Source organism: Taurulus bubalis (genome assembly GCF_910589615.1).
Source record: "Taurulus bubalis genome assembly, chromosome: 15".
Taxonomy (NCBI): domain Eukaryota; kingdom Metazoa; phylum Chordata; class Actinopteri; order Perciformes; family Cottidae; genus Taurulus; species Taurulus bubalis.
Window position 1 is genome coordinate 2,566,399 of NC_136603.1, and position 19,353 is coordinate 2,585,751.

At 44.4% G+C, this 19,353-nt stretch overlaps 1 protein-coding gene across 1 annotated transcript in view; it reads left to right on the forward strand.

Moving 5' to 3' along the window:
• Positions 1 to 608: 608 nt before the first annotated feature.
• Positions 609 to 19,353, forward strand: part of LOC306747442 (C-myc promoter-binding protein-like) — a gene marked incomplete at both ends in the record, with an annotated part of 37,558 nt that continues 18,813 nt past the window's right edge. The window contains 9 exons of the mRNA XM_079230500.1: positions 609 to 919; positions 3,648 to 3,894; positions 6,740 to 6,809; positions 9,733 to 9,902; positions 12,997 to 13,292; positions 16,225 to 16,291; positions 16,522 to 16,580; positions 18,468 to 18,612; positions 19,103 to 19,278. Of these exons, the coding sequence (XP_079086626.1) occupies positions 609 to 919; positions 3,648 to 3,894; positions 6,740 to 6,809; positions 9,733 to 9,902; positions 12,997 to 13,292; positions 16,225 to 16,291; positions 16,522 to 16,580; positions 18,468 to 18,612; positions 19,103 to 19,278 (1,541 nt within the window). The remainder of the gene's footprint in view (positions 920 to 3,647; positions 3,895 to 6,739; positions 6,810 to 9,732; positions 9,903 to 12,996; positions 13,293 to 16,224; positions 16,292 to 16,521; positions 16,581 to 18,467; positions 18,613 to 19,102; positions 19,279 to 19,353) is intronic.

A 19,353-nucleotide genomic window follows, 5' to 3' on the forward strand; every position in this document is an offset into this window, starting at 1 on the left:
GCTTTGCTATTACTATTGCCGATACCATGACAGCTTTATTATCATTATTATTCTACTATAGCCACTGCTGCTGTTATTACTGGTAGTTGTAACTGTTTCATCATCCTACTGCTCTCATTATATGAATCATTTCTGTCATATGCATTTGTATGTATGCAGATGTGTTGTAACTTAGTTATGATGTTCATTCTGGTCACATGACATCTGTAGGAGGATCCTCCTCTGTTGCTCTCCCCCTTTTTCTCCCCTTAAAAGGCTTTTTGGGGTCAAAGGATGTCGTATGTGTACAGACTGTAAAGAGTTTGTGATTTTGGGCTATACAAAATAAATGTTATTGAATTAAAGTCAATCCGGTCAAAGACTGCCAGCTATCCATCTGCCGGAAAAGGGCTGCCCACCTCGTACCGTCTCTTTCGTTTGCCCTTCTAGCGGCCTCTCCTCAGCGAGATTTACGACTGTCAGATTTTATTTTACCGCCTTAGCAAGGACGCAAGAACCATCTGTACCTGCTACCGCAACAAAAAATCAATCTCCCTCTCTCTCTCTCCCTCCCTTTCTCTTTGCCTCTCTCCCTCTGTAACCGCGCAGGCAGCCGGCGGTGATGGGCGATGATGGAGGACAAAGGCCCTCGTGTAGCCGACTACTTTGTGGTGGCCGGTCTGACGGACCCGTCCAAGCCGCTGGACCAGGAGATCCACTTTGACGACGTCTGCCACAAGACGGCCAAGCCCCGGGCGCCCATCACCGACGTGGCCGTGGTGATCCGCTCCATGGGCGAGGAGGTGCCGCTAGGGTTCACCTGCGTGGAGGAGACGCCCGCCGGACACTCGGCCGATCTCAACAACGGCGGCCTCATGGTGCCGCAGATCTTCCTGTGCTACAGGCGAGGCCGAGACAAGCCGCCGCTCACGGACCTGGGGTGAGTAGCGAAGGGAGTCCACGGCCACGCCAGTCGGCTCTGTGAGGCGCTAACGACGCTAACGATGCTAACAGGCCGATGTTCGGCATCACGTTCATTAGTTTGGGTGTGAATCATAAACTAGTGCTCCAAATTAATATCATCAAATACACGATGAGGCTCGACGAGAAGTCAATGTGCGAAACCAAATTTAAAGAACGATGCATTCAACAGTCGTCGGCTCCAGTAAAAATCATATGAACGTCTGTAAAACAATTCATGGCGTTGGTGTAAGATTTCATTCTGACTGACCGCCATCCTCACAACCGTGCAAACCAGTACGTAGTATATTCACAAATGCCTCTCCCACCACCTCCACAGCGCTAGCTTGCAAACTAGCTTGCAAGCTTGCAGTGCGAGCTAGCAGAGCGAGCTAGCGCAGTGGAGACGATGGACGAGCGCTCCTTGCGTCAGACCTGTTTTCCATAGCGCCTCCTCAGGTGAGCGTGGTGGCATCGGCGGTGGGTGCCGGCGGAAAGTCTAGCAGCTCGCGAGCGCTAGCAGCTGCTGCCCTGCTCTGTTTGAGCTCAAGTAAACAACACTGAAAATTCAGCACGAAATAAAAAGTGCTGTAGCAGCTAGCTCCCCGACAACCACCGAAGGTAGCGGGACCAGCAATAGCGGCTTGTTTATGACTAAATACGATTTTCCTTTTGTAAGCCGCAAGTATAAGTAGATGCCCGTAGAATGCGGGCATCTACCAAATTTAAAGAAATGTAGTGGATGCCCGCATTTTACGGTCGTCGTGTTTGCCCGGGCCTCGCTCTCACCGCCGGTGACATCGCTCATACGAGCGGCTGCCTCCACAGAGCGGCGCTTATCGGGAGCTCTGCTCAGACACGATCAGCAGCTCCTGTGTGCTGAGAGCTCAGAGGGGCTGCACTTCCCAGACAGTGGTCGGACTAATGTGATATGTGTGTGTGTGTGTGTGTGTGTGTGTGTGTGTGTGTGTGTGTGTGTGTGTGTGTGTGTGTGTGTGTGTGTGTGTGCACATTGTTCCATGTGATAGTGAGTAGTTGCTCAGACTTCAGAGGGAACAAGGAGTATTATCTTTGACTGGTTGTTATATTGATACCGATGTGGACTAGAAAGTAACATGAGGACCTCCAGGTTTCAACCACAGACTGTGCATAAGAAGTGGGCGTGGTCATAGTGACGTCACCCATTGGTTTGTGAATTGATGATTTAAAGCCTCAAGTTCGGCGATTTTGGTCGTCGCCATCTTGGATTACAGTCGTGTTTTTATTGTTTTTGCAGCCAGTAAACAGGAAGTGACCATATCTTGACTGAGGAGGAGCGACGTAGAGACGCAGTATACGTCTCTGGTCTCGACCTGTCAATCACCTTGTAGCCCCGCCCTAAAGCGTCCCCTGCTTTATGGTCTGTTTGACTCTAAATGACCATAATTTACTAAATGAACATCATGCTGTATTGAAGAAGACTTGAAACTAGAGACTGAGACATAAACTCATGTTTACAATGTTTACTGAGGGAATACATCAAGAGAAGTAGAGTCATTTATATAGACTTCTATACAACCAGAGGAGTCGCCCCCTGGTGGTCAGGAGAGAGAATGCAGCTTTAACACATGAAGCATAGACTTCTATACAACCAGAGGAGTCGCCCCCTGGTGGTCAAGAGAGAGAATGCAGCTTTAACACATGAAGCATAGACTTCTATACAACCAGAGGAGACTTTATGTAGCAGCTGACAGCCTCAACAAAGAGACGCACTCACTCAACATGTGACGTAGCACCTCTGCTCTTTCCCCCCTGAAGATTAACGTTGCGTTTAACATTCTATCGTGTTGTCTTCTAGCAGAGGTGACCTCACATAAAACAGATAAAACGACACAAAACTCCTCAAACGACTCCCGAGTCTTTGGAAAGGCATTCAAAGTCCAATTTATCAAGTTTTGCAGAATTGGAAGGAGGTCAAGTGCACAGTTCTGATGGTGAAGACTACATCGAGAAAAAGACTGTAAAGATGCACCGATGGAGTTCCACTTGCAACAGTAATGGAGGATAAGTACATAATGGAAGGGCTGCTTAACTTTACTGCTTCTGTTCTGCATCCCTGAGTCCACTAAGTGCTCTTGTTACAACGCAGTTTTGACAGGAACCTACATGCATGTACCGGACATAAATAAAACAACGTCTTCAAGGCATGAATACGGCAGCAAGGTTTCTTCCCGTCTTTACAAATATTGTTTTCTGATCGTTCACTGAACGTCAGTGATGACGTCACGAGATTCTCATCGCTGATCGGCCTTCGCGTCGCATGGATGATGCGAATTGTTTGACGTATTTGCCTCATTTAGCAGAAATGAGGCGAAACGTTTGCTTCTGGTTTGGTGCGAAGACGCCATGAGTTTCGAAGACACTCGAACGCCTCGTGACTTACAGGAGAAATCTGCACTTTTAAATGACTTGTACGTTTCCCTTCGGATCCCTTTTCCCTCCTTTATAAGTTGTTGTTTTTGTAAAAGTGTCTGAGACAAGTTATTGCGACATCTGCCACTTTATTAGCTCATAGATCTGACTGTTTTTTCATGAATAGCATTGATTCCTCTTTGCAGTTGTATGGGGTATTAATGGCTAATGTTGGGCTCAAACAACTAACTGGCTGCATAATTGTGTTGATGGATTCTTTGGCGGTAATCGCACTGTTTGTCGGTCCTTCCCCGCAGTGTGCTGTACGAGTGGAAGGAGCGGCTGATGCAGGGCTGCCAGCTCATCCAGACCACGGCGGCCGGCCGGCCGGCCAACATCAGCGGCAACTCTTCCCAGCGGATCTACATCACCTACCGCCGGGCGCCCGAGAGCCAGCCGCACTCCGCCCTGGCCGTCACCGACATCTGCGTCATCATCCCGGGCAAAGGGGAGACGCCGCCGCACACCTTCTGCAAGGTGGAGAAGAACCTCAACAGCAGCATGGTGAGAGAGCGGTGGACCGAAACCCCAGTCCTCCCCATGAGGTTCATGTGGTCATAGGAACCCAGGATTAATAGCAGACCCATTGATATCAATGTTCAAAATATTCAGCACATCCTGGCCTCTCAAGTCAATATAAGTCATTTTTTCATGTTTATGACACTATTCCACAATAAATATGAGCATAAACCATAAGTATAAGACTCGAAGAGACTCAAGAGTTTTGAAAACATGACTTTTCATATCGATGGCATGAAGCTACACAGGATTACCTTACAGTTTTGGAATCATCAGAGCCTACTGAATCCACCAATAACGCCAAATATAGTTACGATAAGAAAATACAACTTTTAAGTATTTTTCTTTTTCTTTTCTGTATACTATCATAAACTAATATACCAGTAACACATATATGAACTTATTCATATGTTCACACAGGTTTTCTGTATATTATACCTTTTTAAATTATTCAAATAGACCTTGGGGTTGAGGACATAATCAGTATTAGATATGGCAATGCAAACCATTCGCAATTTTTGCCGTTAAATTGCTGAGGCCCATAAAGTTAAATGTCGGGTTTGGTGTCTCTTTCGAGAGCCGCCATTTTGTAAAAAAGCAAACATTCAAGAGACCAATTTCTACCCGCAGAGCAACGGGATGGATACATGAAAGGGCGGCCATCTTGTTTTCAGAGTGTGCCGGAACACAGAAGTCACGAAATATTCTTTTCATTTATTTTAAACAGATAATGGTTCATGTGTCAAAGAAAATAAAACCTCCGGCTGGAGTCTGCGGTCAGCGTGGCGTCTATAGAGGAGAGCAGGATTAACGTTTTACTGTCGGCCAAACAGGAAGTCGCCGTCACACTGGTTCCCCTTGACAAAAAGATCACAGGGTTCTTCCATCGGCTTTTGGATTATTGCAGAAAATATTCTCTGTGGCCAACAAACGTTTTGGATGCTTAAACGTTTTATTCATCAAGATGATATTCACAAATGAACTCCACGTTTGTGATTTTTGCAGCGTGAATACAATCAGCAGAAGCGAGAAGCTCACGTTGCATAAAGGTCCACCGTGGAGTACACAACAAAACGAGGACGCGGACGATGACGTCACCCGTTGGTTTCGGAGCCTTGAGTTTGGCATTTTTTTCCCGTCGCCATCTTGGTTTTCAGAAACTAAAAGTTACCCAAAAGGGGTAAAAACAACCGAACGCTGAATAAGACACTTTTTATGCCACCAAAATGTTAACTTTCATGAACTGACATCACAGAATAACTCCTGCAACGCGTTGATCAAAAGAAGGTATTAATGTGTCGGAAGAGTCTTTAAATCTGCAGTCCTGTCAGAGCCCTGTTTGAAATTCAGAATGTCAAGATATTATATATATATATATATATATATATATATATATCAGGAAGTCTTTTAACGCCGCGTGTGTTTAAACTCTTGCAGTGCGTGTTTAGTTTCTCCTCCAGTTTTACGGCCTCTGCTCTCGTGTTTGGTTTAATCCTCGTCCCGTGTTTCTCTCCAGGATGCTGCAAGAGTACGTTTGGTATTTCGTAGAACAGCTGGTGTGCGTGTGTGTGTGTGTGTGTGTGTGTGTGTGTGTGTGTGTGTGTGTGTGTGGCGGCACACGTGTGTCCTAAACCCTCTGCACACACAGACTAAGTGTACAGTCGGTATCGATCGACCGGCTTGTGGTGCATGCAGCAGAAGTCACGTCTCCTGCAGTAGAATTAGGATTTACCTCCACAAATGTTTCAAATGATCCTTTTTTGAAGGAGTTGTGTTTATCGGATGTTTCGTCACTTCTCTCTTCGTGCTAAAGCTTGAGGCACGAGATGCACCCGTCTGGCTGTAGTGACTGTTTATAGTAATACTAGTATTTTAGTTTATTAACAAGTGCACTGACTGGCTTCATTTGAGGCCAAATGATGAGTGGACAAAGGGTTTCCAATATAACTCGTTCGCCTTGTTTCCGTCCTCGTATGTTAATCTGCATTTTGAAGTGTTGAATTAGAAAAAAAAATGACTTTTTCAATTGCAAAAGAAAGAAACGTTTTTGCGTTCCTGCTGCTTCATAAACGTGTCCAACACCAGCTGAACAGTTCAAACTTGCCCAATTTGAAACGGACAGCTGAAGACTCCCTCCACCCGACCCTCGGCGATGCTTCCATGGCCGAGCCGACTTGTTTTGCAGCGTCTTCTTCTGCTGTCTGTCGGTGGATCGCCGTCTGACCGACGTTGTTCGCTCCACACCAGTTGATGGAATCTTTCTCTTTTGCAACAGTTCAAAAGTTCGCTTAAAATCTGCTTGCTTTTGCTGCTGCGGACGTATTCTAGAGACAACAGAATCTGCATCGGTTTAAGTGAACAGATTATTGTGAACGGCTTCAGTTATTTAGAACTGAAGCCGTTATCTTTATTCTCTCTGCAAACACACCAGACTCCATTCATAAAAACAGTAATTTTACCTCTTGGAACACAGGAGCTGCTGCTCTACTGCTGAATCCTTCCGTTAGTTAGTTTTATTGTGTGACTTTGGTGTTTTAAAAAGGATAGTTTGGATTCACCAAAGACACAATAACACAAACTAACTAACAGTTAATAGCAGCAGAAAAAAAGCAACTATTGTGTTCTGTTTTGTAAAGAAATTGGAGCTCAATGTGTGGAAAAAAACATCCAAAAACCCTTAAATATTCCCTTAAATATTGGGCTGACTTGTTTATTATTTCCCATTTGTTGCACACATATTGTGTTGTCCACCTTTAAAGAAGTAGGTGGACGGCAGTTGGGATTACGCCCCATCATTCCTCCACGCTGACTCTCCTTCTCTTGTTTTCAGTGGGGCTCATCCGTCTTCTTGTGTTACAAGAAGTCTGTGGCCAAAACCAACACGATCGCCTACAAAGCAGGTAAACCCTCCTAATCCCATAACTACCAGTGCCAGTATGTGATCCTGTTCCCAGTGACACCAGTTATCAGCTAAGCGAGTGGTGTCTTGAACACTTTCTCTCCGTTCCTCCTCTCACCACTTCATCTGCTTGTGGGAGAAACCACTAAATACCACGTTAGATAATCTTGAGTTTACACAAAAGATGCAGTTGACTTTAGTCGCGCCGACTATTGATGGCATTGAGCGTAAAGTAAAGCCTGTTTCTCTGCAGCTGCGTCTTTAGAGAGGAGCGTCTGCTGCAGAGCAGGGTGGGAATCACCAGAGGTCTCACGATATGATATTATCACCATACTTAAGTCCCGATACGATATTATCCCGATACTTAAGTCGCAATACGATATTATCACCATACTTAAGTCGCAATACGATATTATCACCATACTTAAGTCACAATACGATATTATCACGGTACTTAAGTCGCAATACGATATTATCACCATACTTTGGTCCTGGTACAATATTATCGCGATACTTAAGTCACAATACGATATTATCACGATACTTAAGTCCTGATACAACATTATCATAATACTGCGATATTATCGCAATACTTAAGTCCCGATACAATATTATCACGATACTTAAGTCCTGATACGATATTATCACGATACTTAAGTCCCGATATGATATTATCACGATACTTAGGTTCCGATACGATATTATCACGATACTTAAGTCCCGATATGATATTATCACGATACTTAGGTTCCGATACGATATTATCACGATTCTTAAGTCCCGATATGATATTATCACGATACTGCGATATTATCACGATACTTAAGTTCCGATACAGTATTATCCCGATCTTTAAATCCTGATACGATATTATCCTGATACTGCGATATATTGTGATTTATTACCTTTTTTCAACCGTAAATTTTCCCCAAAGGAAAACTTTGTCAACATATTTGATCATCGTATGTTTTCAGTCTGTTCATCAATACACGGAAGCCGAGTATCGATACAATATCGCCACGCAAAATATCGCGATATTATGCTGTATGAATTTCCCCCCCACCAGTAATGCAGAGTCAGCCGGCTGCATTCTGCTGCAGCTGCGCGTTGAAGCCTTTAGAATCGGAGCGACGAGGTAAGCCTCCGCACGCCGATACTCTGCTCCTTTTTAAAGCGGTTAGAGGGCTGCCGTGTATTTAACGGTAATACGGGGCTCATTTCACATTAAATCTGTTTTGGCTGTTTGGAGCCAGGAGCAGCTGGCGGAAGATGATTCTGAGTGCGTGTTTTTGGCTCCCGCTCAGAATCGGCTGACGGATGTTTTGTTGTACGTACCTTGACATATGCAGCCGACTGTGAATGGAGCGCCAGCTCACACAAGTAGTGTTTATTTGCAACATCTGACTTTATTTACGGACTAATGCGACGGTTTGAAGGACGCTGAACGCAACAAGCTCGGTTTGTTTTGTTGGTAGATTCACAGAAATGCCGTTACTGTGCACATTTAGCTGTGGGTTCAAGCAGCCGGCCATTGGGGAGACGAGTATATGGTATTACCTGAAATGTCATGCGAACATGCTTTTCTTCAGAATTGTGTGCTTAGTTCCACTTTCTGTGTTTATAATACGGAAAAAGAATGTCGCTACAGACACCAGTTTGTAAATACAAAGATATTAAATTATCTCTGTATCTATATCACAATCACCAGTGTGTTTCCTCCTTTAACAGACACTCAGTGGAGTCAGCAACTCTCTCTCTGTTTTCTTCTCTTTCTCTCTGTCTCTTTCTTCTCTCTCCCTCTTCTCTCTATCCTCTCTCTCTTTCTTCTCTCGCCTCTTCTCTCTATCCTCTCTCTTTCTTCTCTCTCTCTCTTCCTCTTCTCTCTTTCTTCTCTCTCATTCTGTCTCTCTCTCTTCTCTTTCTCTTCCCTTCTCTCTCTCCTCTCGCTCTGTCTCTCTCTTTCTTCTCTCTCTCTCTTCCTCTTCCCTCTCGCTTTCTCCCTCTTCTCTTCTCTCTATCCTCTCTCTCTTTCTTCTCTCGTCCTCTTCTCTCTATCCTCTCTCTTCCTCTTCTCTCTCTTTCTTCTCTCTCATTCTGTCTCTCGCTCTGTCTCTCTTTCTTCTCTCTCTCTTCCTCTTCCCTCTCGCTCTCTCCCTCTTCTCTCTATCCTCTCTCTCTTTCTTCTCTCTCTTTCTTCTCTCTCGCTCTCTCTCTCTCCTCTCTCTCTTCCTCTTCTCTCTCCCCTCGTTCTCTCTTCTCTCTCTCCCCTCTCCCTCTTCTATCTCGCTCTGTCTCTCTCTCCCCATCTCTCTTCCTCTTGTCTCTCCTCTCTCTCTTGTTCTTCTCTCTCTCTCTCTCTCTTCCTAGTCTCTCTCTTCTCTCTCCCCTCTCTCTCTCTTGTTCTTCTCTCTCTCTCCCCTCTCTCTTGTTCTTCTCTCTCTCTCTTCCTCTTCTCTTCTTTCTCCCCTCTCTTCCTCTTCTCTCTCCCTCCTTCTCTCCCTCTCTCTCTCTTGTTCTTCTCTCTCTCTCCCCTCTCTCTTGTTCTTCTCTCTCTCTCTTCCTCTTCTCTTCTTTCTCCCCTCTCTTCCTCTTCTCTCTCTCCCTCTCTCTCTCAGCTGATACATGAATGGTAGAAAGTGAACAGAATAACAGAAATCCCTTCGTCATTGCTTCTCACTCGTTCCACCGACGGCGACTAATGACCCAGAGGTCGGATTAATCCCCGAGCGCTGATTGCTTGTCACAGATCCGGGCGTCTCCAGTGAGACACTCGACTCAATAAAGTACATTAACATTATCACGCTAATGGACTGAGTTTAATTCTCAGCGGTGTGGAAAGTCGATGGAGCGTCTTCATCCGCTGTGAAGGTCGCGGCGCTCTGAACGGAGTCCTCAGTGGGTTTGTGTTGTTCTCCGGCCTCCAGGTCTGTTCAGCAGATACCCAGAGGAGGACTACGAGTCTTTCCCTCTGCCGGAGTCGGTCCCTCTCTTCTGCCTCCCCATGGGGGCCACCATCGAGTGCTGGCCGGCGACCACCAAATACTCCCTCCCGGTGTTTTCCACCTTCGTCCTCACCGGAGCCTCCGGAGAGAAGGTAACGTATGAAATACGTGAAAGCCGTCTGCTCGGCTTGACAGGAGAGAGTTTCAGTGACAACAACAGACTGTAACTGCCATCTACACAGCTGACATGACCACAGAGTAACGCACCACACTGGAGAAAACCACAATACTCTGCATGCAGCATGGAAAGTGGGTCAGACAGGAACGCTGCCTTTGTCGGGGGAAAACCTTGAAACTCCACATCTGGTGCTTCTTCTTTCAGGAGAATATGAATACAACACAAATAATGTAGTAAATGCATTCATCGTCTGCATCTGCATTCAGAAGTCTGGTTGTATAGAAGTCTATGCTTCATGTGTTGAAGCTGCATTCTCTCTCCTGACCACCAGGGGGTGACTCCTCTGGTTGTATAGAAGTCTATATAAATGACTCTACTTCTCTTGATGTATTCCCTCAGTAAACATTGTAAACATGAGTTTATGTCTCAATCTCTAGTTTCAAGTCTTCTTCAATACAGCATGATGTTCATTTAGTAAATTATGGTCATTTAGAGTCAAACAGACCATAAAGCAGGGGACGCTTTAGGGGCGGGGCTACAGGGTGATTGACAGGTCGACACCTGAGACGTGTACAGCGTCTCTACATCGCTACGACTACGTCCACTTTTTATACACGGCCTATTGTTTTTAGCCCAGTTTTGTTTGCTAGCTCTTTTATTAGTTATGTATTCATGTTTATTTGTTCGGGACGGATCCGAAATGCATTCAGACGAACTGAAAACAGTTATCGGATGCAAGTACTCGTCCTTCAAAGGGCTCAGTGTGATAGGTCCAGGAGATGAAACGGTTAGTCGGCGCACGGCGAGGTACGATAAAGCGCACATTAAAAACACATTTCATTTAAGAGCTAAACATAAGCCGAGACAAGCGGCCGTTAGAAGTCATTAAAGCGATGTGATGATGATCAATCTTTCTCCAGTGATGATGAAGATCAATTCATTATCTAAAAGGGATATAAAGGTCACATTAATCACATTTGGAACAGAGATACTGATACTGACAACACTGAGACACTTTAAGTCCTGAACAGTGTTTTAATTCATAATGATGAAGAACACTCGACCAATCACATCTTTTCTTTTCTTATAAAATACACTTGCCACATTTATTGTCCAGTCCATTATTGTTAACAAACCAAATTCTTCCGCGCTTGTTTTACACCGGACTGACGTTGATTTCCTTGTTCCTTGTTTGTCTTTGATGTGAACGTAAAACACACGAACACGACCGGACGAAACCCATTTATATTCCAAAGGTTTCATCTAGAACCAGCGGGTTTTGCATTCTGAGGATATTTTAACAGCACTGCTTTCAACAATCCTTGAAGGAGCTATTTCTTCCAAAAAATGTTCTATGGATGAAAAGGTTTCTTAATCTTAAAAAGAAAACCCTTTCTTCTAAAAAAAAAAAGTGTTCTTCAATGGGTTCTGCAAATGGTTCTGGGTAGAACGTCAGCCCTCCAGGAAGAACCGGTCTGGAACCTATTTTTCTTAGAGTGACATTGTTGGATTGTTTATTCTATTTTGGACTGATGAGACGTTGTGTTCTATAAATCATAACGTGTAGATTAACTATTAACTACGGCGGTCAGATAAATGTAAAACTATATTTTACTGGGTAGAAAATGGGCATACTCGCCTAAAGTACCTCAAAACTGCTCAGTAGTTGAGTTAATGTAATTTCATCGCCGCCTCAAACAAACTCTTCACAAAACTAATCTGACCTCCAACGTGAAACGAAGCCAAAACTCTCCTGAACAAAAAAACTCTTCGGTCCTGGTCTGAGTATTTGTTCACGTGTGCTGCAGGTTGTTTGAGGCCCGATGAACCCAAATGAACCCCGCAGCCATGAATACAGTCAGACTAAACGACGTGAAAGAGCAGAAAACAAACCTTGTTGTTTGCGTCACACACATGAGCGAGCAGCGCCGACGGAGAGGACGGCGATCCAGGGTTCAGGCGTCGGCAAACAAAGACTCGACTTCTGGGGGAAATGTAGAAAGCCTCACAGGAGGAGGCAGATAAGCCCGTGACCTTCTGATCTGAGGGAACTGGGGATCGTCTCATGTTTCCAGGAAGCAGAGGGCATTTTATTTGGCCCTCGTGGTGTTGCTGCTCAATGGAGCTGGAACAAACAATCTGTCTAAGCTTATTGATGTTTTTGCATTTATTTACTGACTCTTTTTTTAAATTAGTCTTTCATTTGTTGGACTTCCTCCTCTGGAAATGATTGATAAACATTGACAGGTAGATAGTGAACACGTTTTGGATCGTCCTCACTTCTTCAAAGGGCTGTTTGAGTTCAGACTTGACTTTAGAGGTCAGGTTAGAATAAGGTTGGTTAAAAACAAACCTATTTTTAGGCCCTTTCCTCTAAATGTCATCCCCAAACTACAAAGGGTGTATCTCTGCAACCACTAGGTCTGTTTGAATAATGTTGGTGTTATAATAAAAGGTACACATGTGAGATTTAGTTCAGATGTGTAAATATCAGTCTATATGTTACTGGTTAAGAGTAAATGAAGATGACAGACAGAAAACAATGAAAAGGTTTCAGGTCCACCTATAAAAAAATCACTTTCAGGATGATTATTTCTTTGAAATGATGCAGCTGCAAGGTCCAACTCTAACCCAAATCATAGCTCAATATGTGAACATTCTCTAACCCAAATCATAGCTCAATATGTGAACATTCTCTAACCCAAATCATAGCTCAATATGTGAACATTCTCTAACCCAAATCATAACTCAATATGTGAACATTCTCTAACCCAAATCATAACAATATGTGAACATTCTCTAAACCAAATCATAACAATATGTGAACATTCTCTCTGCAAAGGTTGACTTTGATATCAGTTAGTGAAGTGAACATCAGGAAAATCATTTGCTACTATTTTGATAATTTGTATTAAAGGCTAACAAACAACATAATAAGCTAAACCTATGAAAGACACATACAATTCCATGCATACATAATAGCAGGTCTACATTATGAGTGTATCTGTGTCGCAGTGTTTCTTTAAGAGAAGTCGAGTTCATGCAGTTTGATGTTTCCTCTGTTTCAGGTCTACGGTGCAGCCATTCAGTTCTACGAGCCCTTCCCTCAGGAGTGTCTGACCGACCTGCAGCGCTCCCAGCTGGGTCTCCTGAGCCCCGATCCACCAAAGCCCTCCTCTTCCTCCTCCTCCTCCTCCTCTTCCTTGTCGTCTTCCTCCTCCTCCTCCTCCATCCCACGCTCGGTCTACACCAACAAGTGCATCTGTCTGCTCTCCCACTGGCCTTTCTTCGACGCGTTCCGCAAGTTCCTCACGTTCCTCTACCGCTACTCCATCTCCGGCCCGCACGCCCTGCCCATCGAGAAGTGAGCTCTCTCTCTCTCTCTCTCTCTCTCTCTCTTTCTCTCTCTCTTAGCTCTTCTTGTTCACATTCAGGGTTCATACGTCATGGAAAACCTGGAAAAGTCATGGAATTTTTAAATGTTTACTTCCAGACCTGGAAAAGTCCTTGAAAAAAATAAAAACCCCAAAGTTTAGTAAAAGTCATGTAAATGTGTTATATTCATGTGTTCATGACGTTCATTTACGCCAAAAGGAAATTTAGTTTAAGCTGCTAATCATCAAATCAAATTTCGATCCCTGTGATTGGATAGTTCTTGCCAAAATGCACTCTAGAAGGGTATTTAGTTGGAATGCTTCAGCAGTCCAACTATTGTTATTGTCTTCTTTATTCAACTTATTATTATTATTATTATTCTATTTCTTCCGTACGTATTTTGAACCTCTTCTATTCTTTCATATATTCAGCGACAGAAACCGTTCAAATATTAAAATATTCAGCTACTTAAGGAGACGATGGCAATGACCTCTTCATATTTCTGACTTTTCAAATCTTTGAATTATTAAGCTTTTTATGAAAATTAAAATGAATGGGAGCGGATGGGGAAAATCTTCAAATCCTCTTCAACTTCAAACGCTCACAAGTTCTGCATACGTTCAGCTAAAGACACAATTTAAACTTTTAAAATGTTGACAAAACCTTCAGCTATTATTCTATAATTTCATATTTTTGATATTTTTTCAAATATTCAAATTATTAAGCTTTTTTGAAAAAGAAAAATGAATGGATTCCTATGAAGAACATCTTCAAATCTGTTTAAATCTCTTCAACTTCAAAAGGTTAAGGGTTCGCCATGCTTACAGGTAGTGACACCATTTCAACTTTAAAATGTTGACAAAACCTTCAGCTATTACCGTATGATTCAGCTTTTTGATATCTGTAATAGTTTTTTAACTGTCAGCGTTTTCATTTCATGCTTTTTTCCCACCATTTCTGCCTTTAACATGGGTGTGTATTGCGCCGCTTAGAGTGCGTGATGTCACAGCTTGAGTGTAGTTCCCCTGGAGGATTAGTTAGATTTTATTTTGCTTTTTGCCATCTCCTCCACAATACTACGTCTTTGGGCTTAATTTATACATCAAAACGTAGGAAATCTTGTCTCACTTCTTAAACTTGGATTGATTTGAAGCCAACAGATTCAGGCGTGTTTAAATCAGACGATATGTGAGAGGTGGCCTCCTTCTTCTTCCATTCGCTCCCATGTTAAATCTTCCTCAAAAATGTCTCTCTCCCACGACCGTACCTGATTTAGAAATTGCGACTAGAGACACATCGTGTAGCCTAAAGACCCACAAACAACATCGACGCGTTCGCAAGAGTCTCATCTCTCATAAAATATTATTATTTTGGCGTCTTGCCTTTGAACTTCTTGAGATATGAAGCTTTTTATAAAAAAAAAAAAACGCACTGGAGTCTATGGAGATCAAACAACTCATTCTCTCAGTCATGTCACAGGTGTTTTCAGTTTGAACTAATCACCGCACACTGCAGCTGTTGGTGGAGAAACGGCGCGAACGGCTGCGCGCGTGACAAGTGGGCGGAGTTTACCCAGCATTCAGTTTGCTGGTGTAATTTTATAAATGTGAAACCGTGACTGAACATTTGTACCCTGTCAGCTAAGTAGCGCCCCCTGCGCTCTCAGCTGTATTCTGTGAAAATTAAATGATTCTCTCTTCCAAGAGTGCAATGCACTATGGGTATTGAGTGTATGGTATATTCATATCTACATTCCCCTGGGTCCTAAGTCCCTCCATGTTAGCTTCTTAACATGCTAAAACTCTCTCTCTCTGTAGTTCCTCCCTATAACAACTCACTTATTTTCTCTGTTGCTCTCCATCCTCCCTCTCTTTCTTTCTCGCTTTGTCTGTCTCCCCATATGTCTCTCCACCCCTCCCTCTCTCTTTTTTCTCTCCTGCTCTGTCTCTCTCTCCTTTCTTCCCTGTCCTCTCTCTGTCTGTCTTTCTTTCTCTCCCTCTCTTTCTATACCTCTCTTGTTCTCTACCCCTCTCTCTTCCTCTTTGTCTTTCTTTCTCTCTCTTCTGTTTCACTCTCTCCCTCTCTTTCTATACCTGTCATTCAACTTTTATATCTTCTATTTCTTCTGTACACATTTTGAATCTCTCCTCCTCCTCCTCCATATATTCAGCGACAGAAACTGCTCAGCTCAAAATGTTCAGCTCCTTAAGGACACAATGGCAATGACCTTTTCATATTTCTGACTTGAATTATTAAGCTTTTTATGAAAATTAAAATGAATGTGATCAGATGGAGGAAATCTTCAAATCCTCTTCAGCTTCAAAAGCGTACAGGATCTGCATACCTTCAGCTACAGACACATTTTAAACGTTCAAATGTTGACAAAACCTTCAGCTATTATTCTATAATTTCATATTTCTTATATTCAGCTGTATTCAGCTATGTTCAGCTATATTCAGCTATTTTCCGCTATTTTCAGCTATTTTCAGCTATATTCAGCTAAATTCAGCTGTATTCAGCTAAATTCAGCTATATTTAGCTATTTTCAGCTATATTCAGCTATATTTTCAAATATTTAAGCTTTAAGCTTCAGCTTTTTGCATTCCAACGCATTTTCAGCAGGAAATGCAATTTCTAGTTTACAATGTGTTTGTGTCATAATTCTCTCTACCGATGTCTCTCGTTGTACTTTCCACTTTGCTGTAAATGTCCCCGCTGTGGGACGAATAAAGGATTATTTTATAAAAAAAATTGTCCAGCAAACTGACAAAATAAAAAAACAACCCAAGACAAAGACGAACCACATCGTGGATCGTTCCGGACGTAGAGGGCCGAAGTGACGGATTGTTCGGCCGACGAATGCTGTTATTTCTGGCCTCTCATCCCACGTTCTCCTTATTGTCTTTCTTTCTGTTTTGCAGGCACATCTCTCACTTCATGCACAAAGTCCCGTTCCCGTCCTCCCAGAGGCCTCGCATCCTGGTGCAGGTGAGTCTGTGCTGCTTTCTGCACACGCTGCTTGTTAGAAGAGAGTATTCATCACTCTGCAGACTCCAGTGCTGCTCGGTGAAGGCGCTCTGCTTTTAAAGCCTGGAGGGTGCAGAGCCGTTTAGGGTCCTCCATTATGGATGAGTGTTTTAAATGATTCAGCGCAGGCACGTTTTGCTCCGTTGTTTTTTTTCTTTCTTTTTTTATCTCACTTTCCAGCTTTTCTGCAGCTTTCTCCTCATGACAGCCTGATGTTGAGCCAGCCGGTGTCGTCTCCTTTACCACTCAGGTAAGAGAGCGTGTGTGTGTGTGTGTGTGTGTGTGTGTTAGTGTTCTGTCCCAAAATGGAGGCTCTATATCTATCTATATATATATATATATATATATATATATATATATATATATATATATATATATATATATATATATATATATATATATATATATATATATTTTTTTTTTTTTTTTTTAATTTTTACATTCTGTATTCAGCAGCCTGAACTTCACTTGAACTTTTTTGTCACGGCGACTGTTGTTCTGAATGAATCAGTCATGACGTCATAGTTTCATTGAGGAGCTCAGAACCACGTCACGATGTCATGACAACGACCACGTGATGATGTCATGACGACGACCACGCCACGATGTCGTGACGACGACCACGTGATGATGTCGTGACGACGACCACGTGACGATGTCATGACGACGACCGCGTCACGATGTCATGACAACGACCACGTGATAATGTCATGACGACGACCACGCCACGATGTCATGACGACGACCACGTGATGATGTCATGACGACGACCACGCCACGATGTCGTGACGACGACCACGTGACGATGTCATGACAACGACCGCGTCACGATGTCATGACAACGACCGCGTGATGATGTCATGACGACGACCGCATCACAATGTCGTGACGACGACCACGCCACGATGTCATGACGACGACCGCGTCACGATGTCATGACGACAACCGCGTCACAATGTCATGACAACGACCGCGTCACGATGTCATGACAACGACCGCGTCACGATGTCATGACGACGACCGCGTCACAATGTCATGACAACGACTGCGTCACAATGTCATGACAACGACCACGTGATGATGTCATGACGACGACCACGCCTTGATGTCATGACAACGACCGTGTCACGATGTCATGACAACGACCACGTGATGATGTCATGACGACGACCACGCCACGATGTCATGACGACGACCACGTGATGATGTCATGACGACGACCACGCCACGATGTCGTGACGACGACCACGTGACGATGTCATGACAACGACCGCGTCACGATGTCATGACAACGACCGCGTGATGATGTCATGACGACGACCGCATCACAATGTCGTGACGACAACCACGCCACGATGTCATGACGACGACCGCGTCACGATGTCATGACGACGACCGCGTCACAATGTCATGACAACGACCGCGTCACGATGTCATGACAACGACCACGTGATGATGTCATGACGACGACCGCGTCACAATGTCATGACAACGACTGCGTCACAATGTCATGACAACGACCACGTGATGATGTCATGACGACGACCACGCCACGAAGTCATGACAACGACCGTGTCACGATGTCATGACAACGACCACGTGATGATGTCATGACGACGACCACGCCACGATGTCATGACAACGACCACGTGATGATGTCGTGACGACGACCACGCCACGATGTCATGACAACGACCACGTGATGATGTCATGACGACGACCGCGCCACAATGTCGTGACGACGACCACGCCACGATGTCATGACGACGACCGCGTCACGATGTCATGACGACGACCGCGTCACAATGTCATGACAACGACCGCGTCACGATGTCATGACAACGACCACGTGATGATGTCATGACGACGACCGCGTCACAATGTCATGACAACGACCGCGTCACGATGTCATGACAACGACCACGTGATGATGTCATGACGACGACCACGCCACGATGTCATGACAACGACCACGTGATGATGTCATGACGACGACCACGCCACGATGTCATGACAACGACCACGTGATGATGTCGTGACGACGACCACGCCACGATGTCATGATCCCCCGTTGTACTTCCAGACGTATCGACCCGAGTCGACACGGACCTTCATCCTGTGTCTTTCCCCCCCGTAGCGGCGGCCGGTTCTCCATGCTGCTGCAGAACCTCGGACCGGAGAACGCCGTCACCTTGCTGGTGTTCGCCGTCACCGAGCACAAGATCCTGGTCCACTCGTTACGACCCGCCGTGCTGACCAGCGTCACCGAAGCGCTGGTGTCGGTGAGTCCGCCGGACGCTTTAATTAAGGCTCTTTGTTTCTCCGGCGTTCCCGAGATGTCGGACCAACGTCTCGGGAACGCCTGCAGGGTCTCTTTCAATTCGTCACTCGGGTCCACCGGGACTCGAGCATGAAGCGATACAATTTTGGTGCTCAAAGGTCACTGTGACCTTGTGTTCACATCACGTCCCTTTCTTGTGAACGTTATTCTTTTCTTTTTTTATTAGGAACAACCTTAAAGGAATTCATTCAAACTCGACACATGCGTCCACCTGGACTCAACGATTGATTGTGTTGTATTTGTTTGTTTTTTAAAAGTCACCGTGACCAAAACTCAAGAATGAATCTGCTTTTATTTGTACACAATGGGATAAAATTATGACGTTTTGGACAAACATGGATGCAAATTGGCTAAAAACTCTAGTTTGTTTATATAAAGCTCTGCTAACCAGACAGTTTAGCTCTTTGAAATAACTTCCCCCTCCTCCTCAGATGATCTTCCCGTTCCACTGGCCGTGCCCCTACATTCCTCTGTGCCCCCTGGCGCTGGCGGACGTGTTGAGCGCCCCCTGTCCGTTCATTGTGGGAGTGGACTCCCGCTACTTTGATCTCTACGACCCGCCGCCGGACGTGAGCTGCGTGGACCTGGACACCAACACCATCTTCCAGTGAGCACACACAAACATTGTTATTATTAATGTGAGGTAAGACTATTACTATCCGGCTACTCCCCACGATGAATA